Source organism: Cyprinodon tularosa, unplaced genomic scaffold (assembly GCF_016077235.1).
Source record: "Cyprinodon tularosa strain WSP-4 unplaced genomic scaffold, ASM1607723v1 ctg1258, whole genome shotgun sequence".
Lineage (NCBI taxonomy): Eukaryota > Metazoa > Chordata > Actinopteri > Cyprinodontiformes > Cyprinodontidae > Cyprinodon > Cyprinodon tularosa.
This window is the reverse complement of record NW_024038068.1, coordinates 65,524-89,979: the sequence shown is the minus strand read 5'-3', so window position 1 is coordinate 89,979 and position 24,456 is coordinate 65,524. Positions and strand designations below refer to the sequence as shown.

The 24,456-nt window shown below is 51.1% G+C and overlaps 1 protein-coding gene across 2 annotated transcripts; it reads right to left on the bottom strand.

Annotated features, from left to right (window-relative positions):
* Positions 1–1,824: 1,824 nt before the first annotated feature.
* On the bottom strand, positions 1,825–24,005 carry chek2 (checkpoint kinase 2). 2 transcript variants are annotated; one of them, XM_038276604.1, is made up of 15 exons: positions 23,853–24,005; positions 14,117–14,386; positions 13,922–14,046; positions 13,705–13,837; positions 13,222–13,312; positions 12,752–12,848; positions 12,619–12,672; positions 12,426–12,490; positions 12,167–12,266; positions 12,016–12,102; positions 11,783–11,946; positions 11,599–11,714; positions 11,441–11,526; positions 8,435–8,506; positions 1,825–2,083 (listed from the first exon to the last, which is right to left on the bottom strand). In XM_038276604.1, the coding sequence occupies exons 2-15, from the start codon at positions 14,376–14,378 to the stop codon at positions 1,982–1,984; spliced, it is 1,554 nt and encodes a 517-aa protein (XP_038132532.1). In that variant the 5' UTR covers positions 14,379–14,386; positions 23,853–24,005; the 3' UTR covers positions 1,825–1,981. The 2 variants fall into 2 exon arrangements, with proteins under 2 accessions (XP_038132532.1, XP_038132533.1); XM_038276605.1 differs by lacking the exon at positions 11,441–11,526 and having other exon boundaries at positions 11,584–11,714.
* Positions 24,006–24,456: the final 451 nt, after the last annotated feature.

The window sequence follows — 24,456 nt, the reverse complement described above, 5'->3', positions numbered from 1 at the left end:
CAGTCCCACATTTTTTTGGCAAACTTACACACCGAAGCAACACTAATTTTAGTGACCTCCGATCGGCGTAACCGGGTGTCATTACCACCAGCGTGAATAACAATCTTACTGTATTTAACCTTATCCTTAGCCAGTAGTTTCAGGTAGGATTTGATGTCGCCCGTTCTGGCCCCCGGCAAACATTTGACTATGGTCCCTGGTGTCTCTAATGCCACGTTTCTGACTATGGAGCTGCCAATCACCAGAGTGGGCTTCTCAGTGGGTGTGTCACTGAGTGGGGAAAACCGGTAAGAAACGTGAACGGGTTGGTGGTGACCAGTGGGCAGAGATCCACGACTACGCTTTCTGCGTACAGTTACCCAATCGCCTGGCTGCTCAGGCACTGCTGGAGGACAGCTACGTGGGGGGCCTACTTTAACTCCTGGATGTTCAACAGCCTGAAGCCTGGATTCTAACTCTGACACCCTCGCCTCCAAAGCTACAAAAATACTGCACTTATTACACATCCCATTATTATTGTTTTCTTATTAAATCTTTCTTTGATCCGAGATGCAGACCGAGGAACCAGTTTAGAATGACGTCTTCATTCCGAATATCAGCCACCTTTGACCCCAGGGAGCCCTGTATGTTTAGGAACGGATGACATCACAGCGCCGTCATCAGGAGGCTGATTCTGAGGTTGGACCAGCTGCACGCCGCTCAGGCATGGTGCATGATGGGAAAGCTGTGAGCGCTGAAGGCATCGTTTGGTGAATCATCTCTTCTTTGAACAGTTAATCTGTGGATTATTTATGATGGACGGACTGAACGTCTTCAACAGCCGCCGTCTCTGGGAGCCCAACGGGAAAATCCGCCGTCAAAGGATGTTCAACAATCCCAGAGGGAAGCCACCATTTCTACAGTTACTCCAGAAACATGAGCGCCGTCAGCTGAGCAGCTTCCTTCCTAAACATCTCACATCACCATGGCGATGGCGTGTTTAGCTAGGAATGGTTCAGAGGCTGAAAACCTTGATGTTCCACGGGTTCAATGACGCTTCTCCTTCAGCAATAGGCCTGGGGGGGCGGGGCTAATCTGGGTTCTAATCCCTGCTCGTCTTGGAATTATTAACTGTTAAGAGTTGGAATTAAAACTCACAAAGCAAATAATATCTAGTAGATATTGAAAGAATAAGAAGAAAATAAGGGTTCTAACTTAGTATGAATATATTAATTCCAGTAATTTCAGGATGAAACCAGAGATTAATAATTCAATGTTAATCTTTAACATATCATTTTATGAAAGTCACATTTATTACCTGTTTTCTGTCGTTCTTCCCTTTTTTCTTCATTTTCCATAAATTCATGAACTCATCAGTTATGATGAAAACATTAAAATATTTAATCCTAGACCACAAACATCCTTATTCATATTCTTATGTTTTCCTGTTCTATGTTCACATTTATGGATTGAGTCTAAAAATATCAAACATATTTTCAATAAGTATCGATATATAATAATAACTATATGTTAAAGCAAACAGTGACTTTAATCAGATTACAGGTCATCAATCGGTGCCAATACAATATCAATGCAGTTTGCAAATGGCGCCTCATCCTTAAAGATGGCGAACCTGGAAGGACGGCGGTCCAAGATGGACCAGATCAGCTGATCTCTGATGATATTGAGGAATGCTGATGATGGCGGCAGTAACCATGGTGACGTGGTACCTGGCTCTCCTCCTGTCGCTCCTCCCCTAATCACCAGGATGTCTTCCAGCAGCTAATCAGTAAATACTGAAGGATCAGAGAAGGTTTCTACCGTCAGTAAAACTCTGCAGACACCTTTTCTGTTTCTGTTCAGTCTTTATTTCAAACAGCAGAACCTGCAGCGAGTCAAAGCTTTAAGGACCAGAACCAGAACCTGAGGTTTAACCAAGAACCGGTTCCCAGGAACTTCAACAAGCTCCTGGGAAGAAATAAAAGAATCTGAAGTTTCACATTCACAGGGATGGAGGGGGCGGGGCTAAGATCTTCTTAGCAGGAGGCTCCTCCTCTTCATCATCTCCTCTTCCTCTTTTCCTCCTGGAACCGTCTCCTGCATCCTGCAAGTGGGTGGAGTCAAGATGATGAGAGAGGCGGGGCTTAATAACCTCTGTTGATGTTAATGATAAATCTTTCCCATGTTGCCATGGTTACCTGTGGAGTACCACAGGGATCAGTGCTAGGACCAATTCTCTTTACTTTATACATGCAATCAATTGGTAGAGTTATTAGACAGCATGGGATTAATTTCCACTGTTATGCTGATGATACCCAGCTATATCTGTCTATAATCCAGATGAAGCTAACCCATTACATAGATTACAGGAATGTCTTGAAGACATAAAAACGAAAGTTACGTATGTAACTACGGTTCTATGAATCCCGGATGACCGCCAGAGGGCGGTGCTGAAAGCACTGAATGTTCCCTTCGGGCATGCGCAGTTCGAGTAATTATACCAACAGAGTCACACCTGTGACACCGGATGACCACTCAGAAGCTATATAGCCTGGTGTCATCCTTTGCTCTGCTCCTACAGAATCTTCTCGCAAAAGCAAGGATTCTGAGTGACAGAGAAGCTCTGGCGGTCATCCGGGATTCATAGAACCGTAGTTACATACGTAACTTTCGTTCTATTTCATCCCTACTGACCGCCAGAGGGCGGTGCTGAAAGCACTGAATGACTAATGCCAACGATGTCACAAGGAATCCTGAGCACATACCTCACAGAGGAGGCCCAGCAGAACCTTGTAAAAGGACCTGACCCAGGGGATGAGGGGCAGCCACATTGACACTGTAGAACCTGGTGAAGGTGGTTGGGGAAGCCCATGAAGCAGCAGCACATATAGCTTCCAGCGGAACCCCTCTCAAAGCAGCCCAGGAAGCGGTGACGCTCCTGGTGGAATGTGCTCTCACACCGACTGGCAGGGAGCAGTGACCTGCAGCGTAGGCGTGGCAGATGACACTCACAATCCAATGGGACAGACGCTGTTTAGAAAGAGGACAGCCTAACCTTGGACCCCCATAGCATAGGAAAAGCTGGTCCGAGCGTCTCAGATTGGCGGTGGCTGCAATGTATGCCTCCAACGCTCTTACTGGGCACAACAACTCCGACTCATTCTCAGTTGTACCAGATTGAGGCTGAAACCGAGCGAGCCGCAATGGCTGGTTACGGTGAAAAGGAGACAACACCTTAGGCACAAACGCAGTATTAGGCCACAGGGTAACACCAGAGCCATCTGGATTCCACCTGATACACCTAGGGCTGACAGAAAGAGCATGTAGCTCGCTGACCCTCTTAGCTGAGACGATAGCCATCAGGAAAGCAGCCTTGCAGGAAAGCCACTTGAGTTCTGCTTGTGCCAAAGGCTCGAATGGAGGGTGGCACAGAGCTGTGAGAACCAATGGCAGATCCCAATCTGGGGCTCGTGGGGCTGGCCGCTGGCACAACCTACGAGCACCACGCAGAAAAAGTGAAACCAGTTCATGGCGCCCCACTGTACGGTTGTCAACAGTTCGGTGAAGACATGAAATTGCTGCAACATACACTTTAAGGGTCGAAGGAGAGCGGCCCTTATCAAGGAGAGACTGGAGGAACTCCAAAATAGTGGGCACCGAGCAGGAAAGCGGGTTCTCATTGTGGGCAGAGCACCACTGAGAAAAGAGGCGCCATCTGTTAGCATACTGCAGCCGAGTGGAGGAAGCCCTAGCACTCAATACGGTGTGTCTCACGGTGTCTGAACACCCAGTCAGCCTCCCAGGGGCCATGCCCACAGCTGGAGACGTTGAGGGTTGGGGTGCCATATCTGTCCCCCCAACTGAGACAGCAGATCCCTCCTTGCTGGAAGACGCCATGGAGTACCGTGACACAGACTCCAAAGCAGCGGGAACCACGGCCGCGCTGGCCAGAACGGAGCTACCAGCAACACTCTGTGGCCCTGCTCGAGAACCCTCCGTAGAGTCGGCCAAACCAGTGAGTAGGTGGGGCAGAAGGCACCTGAGGGCCATGTGCACAGCCCGCAGCTCCAGCACATTTATGTGTTCGGTGCGCTCCCTTGGGTCCCAGAGACCCCGAACAGCTCTGTGTTGCCACACGGCACCCCAGCCCATGAGGCTGGCATCCGTGGTGACCACCTCCCTTCGACACACTACTAGCCCCATTGGAACACCACTGGACAAAAGGGTCCCGTCTCGCCAAGGAGCTAGGGCATGGAGGCAGCTCCTGGTCACCATTAGCCTGCGATGCCTGTGCAGCCTGGCGTCTAGGCGAAAGCTGTTGAGCCATCGCTGCAAAGGACGCAGAAGGAGCAGCCCTAAGGGCACGACACGAGTGACTGATGTCAGTTTGCCCAGCATTCGCAGGAAGGTGATGTAGGGAAACTCCCTGCCCAGTCTGAATCGACGGACAAGCTGGAGTATGTCGTCCACCCTGTGAACAGATGGACGGGCCATCATGGTAGCAGAGTCCAGATGCATCCCAAGAAAGGTGGTTGTCTGAGATGGAACCAGACAACTCTTTGCCAAGTTGACTTTGAGGCCTAACATTGACACATGAAGTAGAAGCTGGGACGTATCCCGAGAGGCAGCTACCTGAGAGGGAGCACAAAGAAGCCAATCGTCCAGGTATGGCAGAATCCTGACTCCGGAGGCCTGTAGAGGAGAGAGGGCTGCTTTCATGCATCGAGTAAACACCCTAGGGGAAAGGGAGAGCCCGAATGGGAGCACCCGGAATTGCCAATGGCGCCCCCGATAGGCGAACCTGAGAAAACGGCGATGTTCTGCCGCAATAGGCACGTGAAAGTAGGCGTCTGTCAGATCTACTGATGTAAACCAATCTCCCGCCACAATGGTCTGAAGGACCTCTGTTATGGTGAGCATGTGGAAGGGAAGGACCTTCAGGTACCGATTCAGTCCCCTTAGATCTAAAATGGGGCGAAAACCGCCGGTCTTCTTGGCCACAAGGAAGTATGTGGAGTAGTAGCCTCTGGGTTGCTGCAGAGGATCTACAGACTCGATTGCCCCCTTGCCCAGGAGGGCGGAAAGCTCCTGGTCTAGTGCCTGAGATTTCACCGGGTCTGTGATGACAGTCATCTTGACCCGGTGTGAGAGGGGGGGCCGCCGTCGGAACTGGAGCCTGTAGCCATTGGTTAAGGTGGCAACCACCCATGGATCTACGGCATGAGCAGCCCAGAAATTCAGCTGCTGATGGGAAAAATGTCCGACGGCTGGCCCGGTGGCATCATCTTCTATCCCCACGGCCCCTGGGGGCTCTGGGGGGAGGGCGTCCAGGATTTGAGGCCCGGGTCTGTCTAACAGGGCGGCAGACTGGCTCACGAAAGTCCCTTCTCTGTCTCTGCCGCACATCATGGGGATAGGAACCAACAGGTCTGCCACCAGTCTAAGGTCGTGGCTGAACGCTGGGGGTAGTGGCAGGGCGGCCCGAACGCTGGGGAAAGGCAGGTATGCTCCTGCGAAGGCCGGAAAGCTGCTGGCTAGTCTGACGTGCCTGAGCAGTCCGTTCCAGCGCCTCCAAGGCAGCTGATCCAAACAGCTCCCCTGGTACAACCGGGACACCCCTGAGGGTCCTACGGCATGCTTCAGTCAGAGGAGACTGTGCCAACCAGACCTGTCTACGAGCTTGGACAAGGAAAGACATGACCCGTCCAAGCTCTCTGGTCATCAGCGCGAAGGCCTGCAGCGCTGCGTCACTATAACCAATCGCCGCACTTGCACCACCAGTGTCCTGAACAGATGCAGACAGGGCAAACATGAGGTGCGCCAGGGAATTGCCAAGGCGGCCAGCACGCGCTCCTGCATTGTACGCCTTACAGAGGAGGTCATCTGTAACCCGACATTGAGTCCGCGGGCACCGGACATCAGGACGCAGGGCTTCATCTGGTGACACAATCAGTGAAGCAACAGCTGGTTCAATTGCTGGCATACGGTCCAGGCCGGCCTTCACTGACTCATGCATGGCAGCTAATACACGACCATCCGAGGAGAGACGCGACAGCGCTCTCGGTTCCCGCCAACAGGCGTGTAACTCCTTCAGGTACTCCTCTGATGGAGGTACAGAAAAAGGAGTAGGAGCCCTTCCACGTCTGAAAAAAGCACTGCCAGAGCTGGATGCCTCTCCTTGTGGGAGTTCCAGCTGCAGCTGCTTCAGGGCCATAGACATGACCTCCCGCATGGAACCGTCACCGGCCTCTCCAACCGCACTCTGAGATGAAAATGAACCAGCCTCAGAGGCTTGAGAGGACCCTGCCTCCTCCTCATCTCTAAAATGAGAAGCGGAGGCAGCCAGAGAGATAACGTCATCCTCTAAAACCAGCTCGGGCATTGGTGGGGAAGAGAGCCCAACCACTGGGAGCGAGGGATCAGATTGCCGTGTCTGCAACAAGGACTTCATCTCTGCCAGCTCTGCTGACAACTGCTCCACCCTTGTGGACAGGCCCTGGTCAGGTTTGGCCCGCTTCCTCCGGGGGAGGGGCACAGATGCTGTGGTCACACCACGGCGCTTAGAACGCTTGTGGGGAACCACCTGCCCAGAGGGCGGAAGGTCCGAGCCCTCCTGGGGGCACAACTGGGCCAACCGGGCCACCCTCACTGCATGGGGCATAAAGCTGCAGTTCATACAGGGGTTCTCAGACAGCGCCTCCAAAAGGTGCTCATGTCCAAGGCAGGTAGGGCACAGGTCGTGGCCATCCTCTGCCTGCAGGGCAGCCCCACAATCTATGCAGCTGTGAGAGCCATCCATGTCGAAGGCCGACAAGGCTTAAAGAACAGAAAGTTATCGAAAATCGGGAGAGGGGGCGCAAACGCAGCCGTCACCAATTACAGCAGAGAAACGAAAGAGGCTGCGAGCACAAGGCAGCCGATACTGGGAGAGGGGGCGAGAACCGCTACCGTCACCAGGTATAAAACCAATAAACCAAAAAAGCTAACAACGTTAGCTGTATGGCAACTTAAGTAGGAAGTAGGAGCGATAAACGCTGCCGTCACCAATTAAGAGAGCAGACCAACGAAAAGGCAGCAAAAAAAGGTTGATATTGGGAGAGGGGGCGAAAACGCTGCCGTCACCATTTATAATTAAGCAGACCGATGAAGAAGGCTGCAGACAAACCAAAAAAGGCTAACAACGTTAGCCGTCTCCAACTTCGGCAACAAAGTAGACCACACTTGGTTGGGAGAGGGGGCGAAAACCGCGGCCGTCAGTAATTATAGCAGCGCAGACCGGTGAAAAAAAGGATGCAAAAGTAGGGAATATACTGGGAGAGGGGGCGAAAACCGCTGCCGTCACCAGGTATAACACCAACAAACTAAAGAAGCTAACTACGTTAGCCGTATATAACTTCGGCAGTGAAGTTATTCACACTGGGAGTAGGGGCGAAAACGCTGCCGTCACCAGTTCGGAACAAAACAGCACGAAGCTGTAGGTAAAAAGCTAAAGTCGTGAGCCGGGAGAGGGGGCGCGGACGCTACCATCACCAGCAAACAACTCACTTACCTTCCGTAATCTTCAGAATCGACCCGTTGCAGCCCTGGGAGGGCGGAGAATAACCGCAACTCCGGTCAAGAGACAGGGGCTTCAGACAACGGGGAAGTTAGCGAACCGCTTGCGAGAAGAAAAAAGGAGCAGAGCAAAGGATGACACCAGGCTATATAGCTTCTGAGTGGTCATCCGGTGTCACAGGTGTGACTCTGTTGGTATAATTACTCGAACTGCGCATGCCCGAAGGGAACATTCAGTGCTTTCAGCACCGCCCTCTGGCGGTCAGTAGGGATGAAATAGAACCTGGATGACTCTTAACTTTCTGCTTCTGAATGCAGACAAAACAGAAGTTATAGTCTTTGGACCAGAGTCTCTGAAAAAGAAGCTGATTAGCCAGTCACTTCATTTGGATGGGATTAAACTGATTTCAGATAATAAAGTAAAAAATCTTGGTGTTATTTTTGATCAGGACCTGTCATTTAAATCCCAGATCAAAGAGGTTTCTAGAATTTCCTTCTTTCATCTGAGGAACATTGCAAAAATGAGCAATCTCCTGTCCAGGGGTGATGCTGAGAAACTAGTCCATGCATTTGTTACTTCAAGGCTGGACTATTGTAATTCTTTACTATCAGGAAGTCCACAAACTGTAGTTAAAAGCCTTCAGCTGATCCAAAATGCTGCAGCCAGAGTTCTGATGAAAATGAAAAAGAGAGATCATATCTCTCCTATCCTGGCTTCTCTTCATTGGCTTCCTGTTAAATCCAGAATAGAATTTAAAATCCTCCTTCTCACATATAAAGCCTTAAATGGCCAAGCTCCATCTGATATCAGAGATCTGATTGTTCCTTATGTTCCTAACAGAGCACTTCGCTCTCAATCTGCAGGTTTACTAGTGGTTCCTAGTCATGTGGGTGTGGTTACCATGGAAACACCAACAGCATCTTCTTCTGCAGGGTACATCAGTCTGTGAGCCGCCATCAACATCTGCTGATCCTGAAACAGAGCGGAGCTGCTGTCAGCTGCCTACATTTCCCAGCATGCAGTGGGTGACCTGCAGGACGGAGCGTTTATCTTATAGTCACTGGATTTCATCTCAGAAACGGGAATCAGAAAAATAAATAGTGATTTGATTTTTGTTTTAGAAAGTCAAAGTGTTTTTGTTTTCCATCGTCAAAAAGGGAACATTTTAAAAATGATTGGATTTTATTTTCCATATAAGGAAACAAAAATGCTTTAGAACAGAAATGAATAAAGGTTGTTTTGTTGGATATTCTTATTGTTCTAATAAGCATCTAATCACCAATAGCTGCTCTATAGATCAGTGCAGCGCCTCCAAACGCGTGGAACCCACAGATCTGGGTCATTCTACGACTCCTGCTTTGGGAAAATGAGCCTCAGATTTTTATAAATAATAATAAAATTATTAAATAATGTTCTAACATTAAGGACTTTATATAGACTATCATCTCCCAGAAAGTAACTTTTAGAAGTTGGTGATAAAAATCCTCACATCTGCTCCATATCTGATTTGTATCCATGGAAACAATTGGCTGCAAATTTTGACTCAATTTTTTATTTTTATTTTTTACCAATTATGTATTTCTTAACAGGGATATCATTCATTTAAAATCTATGGAGTCTAAAAACATTTCTATGTGTTACCGTTGATTTCTTTCTTTTTTTGTTGTTTTTACGGCATTAGAGGCTCGTTTTTATGGACAGTAGGCTGACAGGGAAGGGGGGGGGGGGCATGCAGGAAAGGACCGCAGGTCAGAGTCGAACCCGGGTCGCCCGCGTCGAGGACTAAAGGCTGAATTTGAAACCAGGTCACCTGCGCAGGTGTCGCAGTGAACGCAAAGACGTCCCCGCCCCCTTCTGCAGACGCTCCGCTGCACCTCCACCACATGGCTGACCGCAGACGGGAGGCCAGATTGTTTTGTTTTTATGACTGAGGAAAACGACTCGTGAAGTTTGACCTGCTAGCAGAGCGAGAACGCTGGGACCCTTTTCCCACATGGATCCCCGCTCCTTTTCGCCCTTAATGTCCTTCTGTTGTCGGACGAACTCGCCCCAAGCAGCAGGCCGTCACAGTGAGCTGATGCAGACATTTTTGATTTCTGCCCAACATTGAAGCGTGGTCTGCGCTGTTATTCCACGCCACAACGCCAGAGGACCAATCAGGAACTAGCTGTGGGTCTAGATACGGCCGAGGCGGTGAGGAAGGGGGGGCAAGTCTGTGGGACAACGGAGGGACATGAGGGCCAAAAAGAGCGGAGATCCAGGTGGAAAAAGGGTCCCAGCGTTCTCACCTCGCTCTGCTAGCTGCTCCATCTTCACCAGTCGTTTTCCACAATGGCGGTCAGACAAACAAAACCAGCCGGTAAGGAACCAAACAGGAAATACGCATAGAGTAGAGCGGATGGAGATTGACCAATCAGAGGCCTCCTGTCTGCGCTCACCTACAATATAGGAGAAGTGCAGCAGAGTATCTGTGGAGGGGGCGGGGCATAACTGCGTTCACTGTGACACGCAGACCACCTGGTTTAAATAAATCAGCCTTTACCCCTCCCCTATTCACCCTGGAGCACAGGTGGAGTTAGGACATTTGGGGCCCCAGGCAAAGACAGTCAGGGGCCCCTCTGAATGGAGAAGACAACACATAGAACAGCCCCATTCTCCAGATGTAGAAATGTTAATAGAATAGACATCCATTATCTGTTCTAGGTTGTGTCCCTCTCTTCTTGCCCCTTTTTCTTCTTGTTTTCCTCTCTATGTTTTGTACTCAGCTGACTTTTCATGCTGTCTCTAAAGGAATGAAAGATTTTTTCCAAGCACTAAGCTCACTTAGCTGATTGCTCCTTCCTGTGTTTCCAAAAAGGCCAAAGTAAATAACCCAGTCCTTCTTTTCACTGTAGACAAGCCATGATCTGCTTATCTGTTCTCCATTTTTCATTTGGATGAAATAATAGCTGCATGAATCATGACAGCAGACAAGATAGAGGAGAGCAGGAGGCGGGGTTACCAATCTACTCGCTCTGGAGAGCAGAGTTCGCTGCTTTTAGATGTTGTCTCCAAAGTCTCCAGTAGCAGAAAAAAGTCTCTAGATTTGGCGCTAGGAGCTTTTTAGAAATCAAAGTGCTAGAGGGGTCTGAAAAGTGGCTAAATATAGCGACTAAAGCGCTAAGTTGGCAACACTGCTCTTTGCATGGTTTGTTTCCAAATGGTTTGCTGCTGTCTGTTTGGACCTTTCTGAACATGTGCAGCAAATGGACTGATCCAATATGGTGGACAGCAGGTGATTACCTGTTCTCTTGAGGTTCTGCATGTGGATTAAGAAACTGGAAACCAGCAGAGAGTTTTGGTTCTTTAACCAATTTAATAAATGTGCTGGTATTGAGTTTTACCTCATGTCCACTGCCCTGCAATCACACCTCACGACGCAATCAGACCAATCAGATGCTTAGTTTAATGAAGTATCAGCCAATCAGGATCCGCCATCTATTAAGGTCAGTAGGGGAAGAATCTTTTAGAGCTCAGTGTGAAAAAGAGCTTATGAGGTTTTTACATTTGATCACTGCTGGACTTTATTGATGGAAATCTTCCTTTACTGCCTGGAAGATGAACCAAACAATAAAGTCTAAGAATAATATCTGATTTCATAAAGCGTTTCCTGCTGCAGCGGGTAAGAGATGTATGAAAGTCGCACGGCGAGGACGGATGTAAAGGGGACGTTGGACCGGTCCATTCCAGGATACGGGGGGAGCAGGAGCTGATGTCCATATTTTCCTCATTGTTTGGATGTTAAATCATAATTATTTCATTTCAAACTTGCAGAGCTATCGCAAGCTTCTGTTAGCCATGTGGCCAACCAACGGGGCCCCTGGTGATTAGGGCCCCAGGCGGATGATGCACCTGCAGTTCACCTACCTGCAGCCAGGGGTGCTGCAGAGCTTCATCCACAGTCATCCTTTTGGTGGGATCCACCACCAGCAGCTTCCTCACCACATCTTTGGCTGAAACACCAGCAGACAGCATCTTAGCAACGCTATGACGGAGTGACGGGAACCCACCGTTACCGTGGTTACCGTGGTTGGAGACACGACTCCACTTGGACGGGATCATGGTGAACTCTCCTCTGATGATCTGCTCCATGACCGAGTGCTCGCTGAACCTCTCGTGGAACGGAGCGTAGCCGCTCAGGCTGCCAGAGACACGCTGGTTAGAATCCGGCGCCTGGCCCGCCGCAATGGCAGAGGGGGCGGAGCCTACCAGACAAACAGCAGGACGCCCAGGCTCCAGGCGTCCACGGCCAGCCCGTAACCCGTGGTGGAAGCGTGGGTGAAGACCTCAGGGGCCAGGTAGGACGGAGTCCCACACAGAGTCCTCATGAGGGCCGCCTCCTCCAGGATCCTGGACTGGCTGAAGTCCGTCACCTGACACAGGGGGGCGGAGTCAGAAGCATGAAGAGCTGAGGCTGGGAGGAAGAGGACGGGGGGGCTCACCTTAATGAGACACTCGTCCTCTTTGGAGGACAGGAGGACGTTCTCTGGCTTCAGGTCTCTGTGGATGATGCCGTTTCTATGGAGATACTACAAACACACAGTTACCTGGGCGTCACCCGCTGGTTACCGTGGCGATGGGAGCAGCGCTCACCTGCACGGCACAAAGCATCTGATAGAAGTAGAGTTTAGCGACGTCCTCCTTTAGCTGCTGCTGAGACTTCACCTTCTGGAAGAGCTCTCCTCCCTCCATCCTGAGGACATAGGGGGCGGAGCCACGGCGGGAGGGGATGGGGGCGGAGCCACGGTGGGAGGGGATGGGGGCGGAGCCACGGTGGGAGGGGGATGGGGGCGGAGCCACGGCAGTCAGAGGATGAAGGAACACCAAGGTGAAATGTTCAGCTTCTACTTACAGCTCCAGAAAGATGTAGTAATTGTCCTCTGACTGATAGAAGTCCTTCACCTTTATGAGACACGGCTGCAGAGGACACAGGGGACAGAAGACATAGGAGGACAATGGACACAGGGAAAGAGGGACCGAGTGAACAGAGGGACACGTTGATGAATGAGGATGATGATGCTTTTTTCTCGCCGAGCTTCACTCACATGATCGACTCTCTTCAGGATCTCGATCTCTGTCTCTGCAGTCCTGGTCGCCGTCTGTGATTGGACAGGAGACGGGTCATATGACCAGCTCTGTTTGGGGAAGCGGTGGCAGCCAATCAGAGAGCAGACCTACCCGCTCAGACCGGAAGTTTGCCATGCTGATAATTTTGACGGCGAGTTCGCTGCAGGTGGAGCGTTCAAAGGCCAGACGCACCTCGCCGCAGACTCCTCTGGAACGCAAAGCATGATGGGATATGACACTCCGTGACAGGATGTGATCAGCATCCCGTGGCGCCGTCTACGGCAGCCCAGAGGGTCAGATCAAAAACATCCAGAGAGCAACAGAACCAAACTGAAGATTCACCACTTGGACGACATTATCAGAGATTTGGCCTCTTAGGGGAGGCGGCGGCCTGGGGATAGAGCGTATAGAGACCCGGAACCAGAGACCCGGAACCAGAGACCCGGAACCAGAGACCCGGAACCAGAGACCTGGTCCAATAGACCAGTGGGAACCAGGCGGCAGGTCTGATGCTGAACAGAACTGCAGTGTTTAGTTCGGTAGATCAGAGGTTTTAGCCGTTTGGTCAGAATCAGACTTACGTCCCAATCCGGTGGGTCAGGACATATTTGTCCCGCAGAGCTTTAGGTAAACTGGACTGATCGTCTGACATCAGGTCCATGAAGACAAAAACTGCAAAGACAAGAGACAGGTCAACAGAGACAGCAGACATGTCAACGCAGAAGGGAGACACTAGTAGACAGGGAACCCTAACGGACAGGGACAGGAGACACTAATAGACAGGGACAGGAGACCCTAACGGACAGGGACAGGAGACACTAATAGACAGGGACAGGAGACACTAATAGACAGGGACAGGAGACACTAATAGACAGGGACAGGAGACCCTAACGGACAGGGACAGGAGACACTAATCGAAAGGAGACAGTAATGGACAGGGGAGGAGACAATATTGGACAGGGGACACTAATGGACAGGGAAAGGAGACAATATTGGACAGGGGACACTAATGGACAGGGAAAGGAGACAGTATTGGACAGGGGACACTAATGGACAGGTCCTACCCCGGTTCCGCTGCTCGGCCAGAGACAGCACGGCGTTGTTGGTCAGAGGAAGCTTCTTATTCTGTCCAACTTTTATGCCGTCCACAAAAGTCCCATTGTTGCTGAGGTCCTCCAAAAAGACTTTAGAGCCTTCCTGGGGGACAGGGCAGGTGGGGACAGACCAGATGAGGGACCACAGCAGCATCAGAACCGGATTAGAAGCAGCAGCTGTCCTCACCCTGTAGATCCTGAAGTGCTTCTTGCTGTAGATCCGGAACTTCTGGGACCTCTTGTTGTCTGGGTCTCCGAGGACGTAGTCGCAGCCCGAGTCCCGGCCAAACAGGTACTGGTCCTCTATGCAGTCTGGAACCAAACACAGAGAACCAGGGTCAGTTCTGGTTCTGGTCCAGCCTCCGCGGTGGTAGAGGGTCACCTTGGCTCCTGAAGCCTCGGACCATGGGCAGCAGCCGACCCCAGAGCTCTGGCTCCGCTTCTTCTGGGACGGAGGACAGGGTGACGGGGATGGTGTCCACGCTGCTCACCGTCCCTGAGCCGCTGGATGACTGGCTGGCTGAGGTCGGCCCGCTGGACGAACTAGAACCCTGTGGGGACTTGATCTGGGACGGGGACAGGGTGGACTGGCTCTGGGTCTCTGACTGGGACGAGCGTCCGTCAGGTGGGACGTCCTCAGACATGTTGGTACCTGAGGAGGAATTTAAGACCGTTAGCGAGAAACAGGGACCCTGTTATGGACAGGAGACACTAATGGACAGGAGACCAAAGACCCCATTACAACCATCGATTCCCCAGGAGCCCGACCAGAACCAGAACCAGGACCAGGTTCCTGAATGCCGGGTCGTTACCTGCAGCAGCTGAAGATCCGTCTTTAGCCTGGAGACGCTGCTCAAACAGACGATAACCAGGCTGCACCATCAACATCTATTCTATTCAGTTCTATGCTCCACTTCACAGCCAGTCCTCTCAGGTCTCCTCATAGATCCAGATCAATCAGATCATCTAGTCAGAGACTTTACAGGATGAGCAGGTAGAGACAGTAGATATTGACTCTTCAGCAATCCCTCACACTAAAGGCCTGGTTATCCTCCTGCAGCAATATGTCACAGACATTTTTGATTTCTGCCCAACATTGAAGCGTGGTCTGCGCTGTTATTCCACGCCTCAACGCCAGAGGGCCAATCAGGAACTAGCTGTGGGTCTAGATACGGCCGAGGAGCTGAGGAAGGGGGTGGAGTTTGTGCTACAATGGAGGGACATGAGGGCCAAAAAGAGCGGGGGATCCAGGTGGAAAAAGGGTCCCAGCGTTCTCGCCTCGCTCTGCTAGCTGCTCCATCTTCACCAGTCGTTTTCCACAATGGCGGTCAGACAAACAAAACAAGTCAGTAAGGAACCAAACAGGAAATACGCATAGAGTAGAGCGGATGGAGATTGAACTAACAGATTCTGCAGAGTGGGAGAATAGAGATAGAATGAAGCAGAATGATGAAAAAGGGGTCCCTATGTCCTCCAGCAGTCTAAGCCTATAGCAGCAGAACTATAGAGATAGATCAGGATAACCTGAGCCACTCTAACTAGAAGCTTTATCCAAAAGGAAAGTTTTAAGCCTAGCCTTAAAAGTAGACAGGGTGTCTGCCTCACGGACTAAAACTGGTAGTTGGTTCCACAGGAGAGGAGCCTGAGAACTAAAAGATCTGCCTCCCATTCTACTTTTAGAAATTCTAGGAACCACTAGTAAACCTGCAGATTGAGAGCGAAGTGCTCTGTTAGGAACATAAGGAACAATTTTAGCATCCATGCTGACATTGAAGGCGATAGCTTAAGAGCAGCCTTTAATGCTATCTTAGACACTATTGGCTTTGTTCAAAATGTGAATAGTCCCACACATTCTCATCTTCATACTTTGGATCTTGTGCTGACATACGGCATAGAATGTGAAGAAATAAAAGTATTTCCTCCCAACCCTGTCCTCTCTGACCACTTTCTAATAACCTTCAGGATTACTTTAACAGAGTTCTCCTCCCCCAAAAGAAGGTTACATTTCAGTAGATCTTTATCAGATAGTGCATTTATACAAAAGGCAACTGTCAACCAGCTCCGGAGGCAGATCTGTTCAACAGGGTAAGTAAGCACCCGACTTTAACCACGTCACATTCAACAGAACACTCTTCATTTCTACCTCCAGCCCTGTAGGTGGCAGCAGAGAGTTCATGTCAGGATAATGCCTTAGCCAAGATGGCAGAAATAAGCTTCATCCATTCAACACTTGAACTAGATCAATATCAGATATCAACAGATCGGTATTTGACTGGCTGAAGAAAAACTGGATCTCTAGCCTCAGGATCCCAAATAAACCACCCAGAATCAGAAGCTGAGTAAATACTAGTATAACCTGGTCACCTGCATCACCTGGTCACCAGCACCACCTGGTCACCTGCATCACCTGGTCACCTGCACCACCTGGTCACCTGCATCACCTGGTCACCTGCACCACCTGGTCACCTGCATCACCTGGTCACCAGCACCACCTGGTCACCTGCATCACCTGGTCACCAGCATCACCTGGTCACCAGCACCACCTGGTCACCTGCATCACCTGGTCACCTGCATCACCTGGTCACCAGCACCACCTGGTCACCTGCATCACCTGGTCACCAGCATCACCTGGTCACCAGCACCACCTGGTCACCTGCATCACCTGGTCACCTGCACCACCTGGTCACCTGCATCACCTGGTCACCTGCATCACCTGGTCACCTGCATCACCTGGTCACCAGCACCACCTGGTCACCTGCATCACCTGGTCACCTGCACCACCTGGTCACCTGCATCACCTGGTCACCAGCACCACCTGGTCACCAGCACCACCTGGTCACCTGCACCACCTGGTCACCTGCATCACCTGGTCACCTGCATCACCTGGTCACCAGCACCACCTGGTCACCTGCATCACCTGGTCACCAGCATCACCTGGTCACCAGCACCACCTGGTCACCTGCATCACCTGGTCACCTGCACCACCTGGTCACCTGCATCACCTGGTCACCAGCACCACCTGGTCACCTGCATCACATGGTCACCAGCATCACCTTGTCACCAGCACCACCTTGTCACCTGCACCACCTGGTCACCAGCACCACCTTGTCACCAGCACCACCTTGTCACCTGCATCACCTGGTCACCAGCACCACCTGGTCACCTGCATCACCTGGTCACCTGCACCACCTGGTCACCTGCATCACCTGGTCACCAGCACCACCTGGTCACCTGCATCACCTGGTCACCAGCATCACCTGGTCACCAGCATCACCTGGTCACCAGCTTCACCTGGTCACCAGCACCACCTGGTCACCAGCACCACCTGGTCACCAGCTTCACCTGGTCACCAGCTTCACCTGGTCACCAGCTTCACCTGGTCACCAGCTTCACCTGGTCACCAGAACCACCTGGTCACCAGCACCACCTGGTCACCAGCACCACCTGGTCACCAGCACCACCTGGTCACCAGCTTCACCTGGTCACCAGCACCACCTGGTCACCAGCTTCACCTGGTCACCTGCATCACCTGGTCACCAGCTTCACCTGGTCACCAGCTTCACCTGGTCACCAGCACCACCTGGTCACCAGCACCACCTGGTCACCAGCATCAACTAGTCACCTGCATCACCTGGTCACCTGCATCACCTGGTCACCAGCTTCACCTGGTCACCAGCATCACCTGGTCACCAGCATCACCTGGTCACCAGCACCACCTGGTCACCAGCACCACCTGGTCACCAGCTTCACCTGGTCACCTGCATTACCTGGTCACCAGCGTCACCTGGTCACCAGCGTCACCTGGTCACCAGCGTCACCTGGTCACCAGCGCCACCTGGTCACCTGCACCACCTGGTCACCAGCACCACCTGGTCACCAGCATCACCTGGTCACCAGCACCACCTGGTCACCAGCATCACCTGGTCACCAGCTTCACCTGGTCACCTGCACCACCTGGTCACCTGCACCACCTGGTCACCTGCACCACCTGGTCACCTGCACCACCTGGTCACCTGCATCACCTGGTCACCAGCACCACCTGGTCACCAGCTTCACCTGGTCACCAGCACCACCTGGTCACCAGCATCACCTGGTCACCAGCTTCACCTGGTCACCTGCACCACCTGGTCACCTGCATCACCTGGTCACCAGCACCACCTGGTCACCTGCATCACCTGGTCATCTGCATCACCTGGTCACCAGCACCACCTGGTCACCAGCATCACCTGGTCACCAGCATCACCTGGTCACCAGCTTCACCTGGTCACCAGCTTCACCTGGTCACCAGCACCACCTGGTCACCAGCATCACCTGGTCACCAGCTTCACCTGGTCACCTGCATCACCTGCATCACCTGGTCACCAGCTTCACCTGGTCACCAGCACCACCTGGTCACCAGCTTCACCTGGTCACCAGCACCACCTGGTCACCAGCACCACCTGGTCACCAGCTTCACCGGGTCACCTGCATCACCTTGTCACCTGCATCACCTTGTCACCTGCACCACCTGGTCACCAGCTTCACCTGGTCACCAGCACCACCTGGTCACCAGCTTCACCTGGTCACCAGCTTCACCTGGTCACCAGCACCACCTGGTCACCAGCACCACCTGGTCACCAGCTTCACCTGGTCACCAGCTTCACCTGGTCACCAGCACCACCTGGTCACCAGCACCACCTGGTCACCAGCATCACCTGGTCACCTGCATCACCTGGTCACCAGCACCACCTGGTCACCAGCTTCACCTGGTCACCAGCACCACCTGGTCACCTGGTCACCAGCATCACCTGGTCACCAGCTTCACCTGGTCACCAGCTTCACCTGGTCACCAGCACCACCTGGTCACCTGCATCACCTGGTCACCTGCATCACCTGGTCACCAGCACCACCTGGTCACCAGCACCACCTGGTCACCAGCATCACCTGGTCACCAGCACCACCTGGTCACCTGCATCACCTGGTCACCAGCACCACCTGGTCACCAGCATCACCTGGTCACCAGCACCACCTGGTCACCAGCACCACCTGGTCACCAGCACCACCTGGTCACCAGCTTCACCTGGTCACCAGCACCACCTGGTCACCTGCATCACCTGGTCACCTGCATCACCTGGTCACCAGCACCACCTGGTCACCAGCACCACCTGGTCACCAGCATCACCTGGTCACCAGCACCACCTGGTCACCTGCATCACCTGGTCACCTGCACCACCTGGTCACCAGCATCACCTGGTCACCAGCACCACCTGGTCACCAGCACCACCTGGTCACCAGCACCACCTGGTCACCAGCTTCACCTGGTCACCAGCTTCACCTGGTCACCAGCACCACCTGGTCACCAGCATCACCTGGTCACCAGCTTCACCTGGTCACCAGCTTCACCTGGTCACCTGCATCACCTGGTCACCTGCACCACCTGGTCACCAGCACCACCTGGTCACCAGCTTCACCTGGTCACCTGCATCACGTGGTCACCAGCACCACCTGGTCACCAGCTTCACCTGGTCACCTGCATCACGTGGTCACCAGCACCACCTGGTCACCAGCACCACCTGGTCACCTGCATCACCTGGTCACCTGCATCACCTGGTCACCAGCTTCACCTGGTCACCAGCACCACCTGGTCACCAGCTTCACCTGGTCACCAGCACCACCTGGTCACCAGCACCACCTGGTCACCAGCTTCACCTGGTCACCTGCATCACCTTGTCACCTGCATCACCTTGTCACCAGCACCACCTGGTCACCAGCTTCACCTGGTCACCAGCACCACCTGGTCACCAGCACCACCTGGTCACCAGCTTCACCTGGTCACCTGCATCACCTTGTCACCTGCACCACCTGGTCACCAGCTTCACCTGGTCACCAGCACCACCTGGTCACCAGCACCACCTGGTCACCAGCACCACCTGGTCACCTGCATCACCTGGTCACCAGCGTCACCTGGTCACCTGCACCACCTCATCACCAGCACCACCTCATCACCTGCGTCACCTGCGCCACCTGGTCACCTGCATCACCTGGTTATAGCAACATGACAAAACAGAAGCCAGCAGAGAGATGGATGTCTCCACCTGCGAAAGTAGTAGGCAAGGCTACAGGACAGGGACACGGCAGGACAGGGACACGGCAGGACAGGGACAGTTCGAAGTGGTTTACATGAAATAGACAATAAAACAGAAGAAAATAAAAGAAGAATAAAAGCAAAAATATTTGTAAAAAATAAAAAAATAAATAAAACAATTAGCAGGGGTGGGGGTGGGGGGGCTGCAGCTTCTGATTTGGACTCCTTTACTCCTGAGGTTAGAGACGCCGATGGCTGCCTGCCAATAGCAGCGGCAGTATGAGGCTGTGGGATGATCAGCGATGACTGATCAAAGGGCCCAGAGGCGCTTGGACTTCCTGCGGAGGATGAGGAGAGCCCACCTAAGCCCCCCCCGCCCAGCCGCAGCTCCTCTGCCAGGCAGCCGCAGCTCCTCTGCCTGGCAGCCGCAGCTCCTCTGCCTGGCAGCCGCAGCTCCTCTGCCTGGCAGCCGCAGCTCCTCTGCCTGGCAGCCGCAGCTCCTCTGCCTGGCAGCCGCAGCTCCTCTGCCTGGCAGCCGCAGCTCCTCTGCCAGGCAGCCGCAGCTCCTCTGCCTGCCGCAGCTCCTCTGCCTGGCAGCTGCAGCTCCTCTGCCTGGCAGCCGCAGCTCCTCTGCCTGGCAGCCGCAGCTCCTCTGCCTGGCAGCCGCAGCTCCTCTGCCTGGCAGCCGCAGCTCCTCTGCCTGGCAGCCGCAGCTCCTCTGCCAGGCAGCCGCAGCTCCTCTGCCAGGCAGCCGCAGCTCCTCTGCCAGGCAGCCGCAGCTCCTCTGCCAGGCAGCCGCAGCTCCTCTGCCAGGCAGCCGCAGCTCCTCTGCCAGGCAGCCGCAGCTCCTCTGCCTGCCGCAGCTCCTCTGCCTGGCAGCTGCAGCTCCTCTGCCTGGCAGCCGCAGCTCCTCTGCCAGGCAGCCGCAGCTCCTCTGCCTGCCGCAGCTCCTCTGCCTGGCAGCTGCAGCTCCTCTGCCTGGCAGCCGCAGCTCCTCTGCCTGGCAGCTGCAGCTCCTCTGCCTGCCGCAGCTCCTCTGCCAGGCAGAGGAGCTGCCTGGCAGAGGCAGTTCAGGCAGTTCAGGTATAAAGAACAGGATTTATTTCTTTTCTAGATCCTAACAACATGAGAAGGATGCTAAAGATCTGCTGCTTTTTGTTTTCCACATTAAAATAGTTCTATTTCATTGATTCTACTTCTAGAAATAGAATAAAGACAAACAGAGGAACTCTATTTACACTGATTCTATTTTTCTAGATTTCCACACGGTTCATAAGTAAATTAGTAAAAACATTAATGTATGTAAATAATGTTGGAATCTGTTTATTTGGATACTATTGTATTCCAGATTAAATAGAGTTATATTGTATTTTATAATTGTTAAAAGTGATTTTATATCTTAGTGCTTTAAAACAGACACAAGGAGCTATTTAAACAGTCAGACAGTAAAATATAGGATGATGATAAAAGGTTGTTTTATATTTAATCCTTTACTATTAAAAACACACTAATATAATAGAAACATTAAATAATGGAAGGAAACAGATGCTGCTGCAGGGCAGCCTGAGGGGAAGCAGCTGCATGATGGAAGAAACTGAAACTATTGATTATTCTGCAGATTCATTAATCTGTTGATTATTTTTCCAATGGATCGATTAATAATCAGATCAGCCAAAGGCTCCTTAAAGATTTTTTATGAAATGAAACAGAAACGTTTCCTCTGGAGGAGATCTGGATGGAGAATATTCACAGAAAATAACTTTTTTATCTTAAATGCAAAATGTTTACATATTTTTTACATAATTCCTGCTCTAAGTGGGTCGCTCTATTGGCTAAAGGCACATTAGTGGCCCTAAACTCCAGTTAACCATTAATCAATTACTAAATTAGATGATTATTTAAATAATCGATTAATATGATTAATTGTTTCAACCATAGATAAAATAATGAATGAGTGACACAGTAATTACAGTCATGGCCAAACGTACTGAGAATGACACAAATATTCTATTTCCATCTGATCTGCTGCCCTCTAGTGTTCATGTCAGATGTTGTCATCACATCCAGAAATACAATTGCATCATATTGTGAGCACCAAAGCTTTTAATGACAGAATGAGTTAATGCAGCATGTCAGTATCTGCAGTGTTGACCCCTCTTCTTCAGGACATTTCTCCCTGGCTGCTCTCCATCAGCTTCTGGACCAAATCCTGACTGATAGCGTCCATTCTGCTCCATCAATGCTTGCATTTTATCAGAAGGTTTTCGTTTGTCCGCCGTCTCCTGATGATTGACCACAAGTTTTCAATGGGATTAAGATGAGGGGAGTTTCCAGGCCATGGACCCAACATCTCTCTGTTTTGTTCCCTGAGCCAGTTAGATATCAGCTTTGCTTTATGGCGAGGTGCTCCATCATGCTGGAAAAGGCATCGTTCATCACCAACCTGCTCTGGGACGGTTGGGAGAAGTTCCTCTGGGACGGTTGGGAGAAGTTGCTCTGGGAGGACATTCTGGTTCCATTCTTTATTCATGGCTGTTTTTAGGTCAGACTGGGAGAGAGCCGCCTCCCTTGGCTGAGAAGCAACCCCACCATGAATGGTTTCAGGATGCTTTACAGTCGGCATGAGACCAGACTGCTGGTAGCGCTCACCTGGTCTTCTCCCAACCAGCTGTTTTCCAGATGTCCCAAACAATGGAAAAGGGGATTGCTGAGAGAAAATGACTTTCCCCCAGTCCTCAGCAGTCCCCTCCCTGGACCTTTAGCAGAATATCAGTCTGTCCCTGATGGTTTTCCTGGAGAGAAGTGGCTTCTTTGCTGCCCTCCTTCAGACCAGGCCTTGCTCCAAGAGTCTCCGCCTCACAGTGCAGATGCACTCACACCTGCCTGCTGCCATTCCTGAGCAAGCTCTGCACCGCTGGCAGCCCCATCCCGCAGCTGAAACACTTTTCAGAGACGGTCCTGGCGCTCGCTGGTCTTTCTTGGCGTCCTGGAGCCTTTTTGGCAGCAATGGAACCTCTCTCCTTGAAGTTCCTGATGATGCCATAGATTGCTGACTGAGGAGCAATCTCTCTAACAGCCATTCTCTTTCCTGTTCGGCCATCTTTGTGCAGTGCAATGATGACTGCAGGTGTTTCTTTAGAGATAACCATGGTTCCCAGCAGAGAACCAATGATGCCGAGCAGCAGCCTCTGTTTAAAGTGTCCAGTGGCGTCATTCTGACTCAATCCTGACAGATTGATCTGCAGCCCTGTCCTCATCACCACCCACACCTGTGTTAATGGAGCAATCACTGAAACCATGTTAGCTGCTCCTTTAAGGCAGGGCTGCAATCACCATGAAATGTGTTTTAGGGATAAAGTTCATTTTCTAGGCAAATATTGACTTTGCAATTAATTGCTGTTACGCTGATCACTCTTTAGAACATTCTGGACTTTATGCAGATTACTGTTATAAAAACTGAAGCTGTAGACTTTGGAAATATTAACATTTGAATCATTCTCAAAACTTTTGGCCGTGACTGTACATCCCAGATGAACAAGTTAATGTTTTAAATGCTGAGTGTCAGTTCCTCTTATAGTTCCAGTGTAAATACATTTATTTATTGTCCCTTTAATGTGTTATTTTGCATGATACTAGAAAGCAGATTAGATAAAAAATAAGAGTGGGTTTACCTCTGCACAATTCTATATCTTCAAGATAAAACAGCGGATAAATCCACATATAACATATTGAAACTTTATTTGGTTAAATAGGAACTTTTTTGCCTTCTGTTTTAGTCGCTGGTTAGTTTAAAAGCAAACCTTGTTTCCACGTTGATCAGAACCAGTGAAGCTTTAAACATTATAAACAGCATCTAGTGAGTTTAGCTGATAAGACTTATAATAATGTAGGAAGAAATGCTGCTGTTCTCTATAAACAAGATGTGTCCTGATGCTCAATGACATCACTGACATCAGACCAATGAAACTGAAGACCAACGGTGTCTAAACACCCAAGCTGGAACCAGTCCAGAACCACCGACCCAGTTTAGCAGCTGGAAGCAAACCGAACTCACCGTCCAGGATCCGGGTTCGGCTCCGGTTCCCCAACCTCTAAAGGCGGAACCTCAGATGTCCGGGACACGTGCGGAAGTTTACCGGGAAAAACGCGCTTCCTTGTTTTTTCCCACTTTATGTCACCTGACATTTCCAACCAACCAGCGGCTAGAGGTGCTGTGACGTAGACCGAGATCCTTTTTTTAATTTTTTTTATTTAATGAATTACTTTAAGAACACGAAATAGATAGAAAGAATATAAGATTTATTAACTTGATTATAATAAAGTTAATAAATCTCCCAGGGGGCGGGGGGGTCATATCCACACTCCGTTCCAGTAGGTGGCGGTGCTGCAAATTAATAAGCTGCTGGCCAACCGCCATAAAATAAAGAAGAAGACTGTTTGTTTTGTTTTTTTTAATATAGCTTCATTTACACATTTCAAACATATAAACAATTGACGTAAAACAGGTTTCAGTTAAAATCATTAAATGAGGAGCCTGTTAAAATGTAGATCTCCATCATCCTAACCTGAAACCCCACAGCTGAATAAAATCCTCCATGTTGTTTCTGAGGAAGTTAAACTCCAGCCTCATTCTGGCTCCTCAGAACCGCAGCATCAAG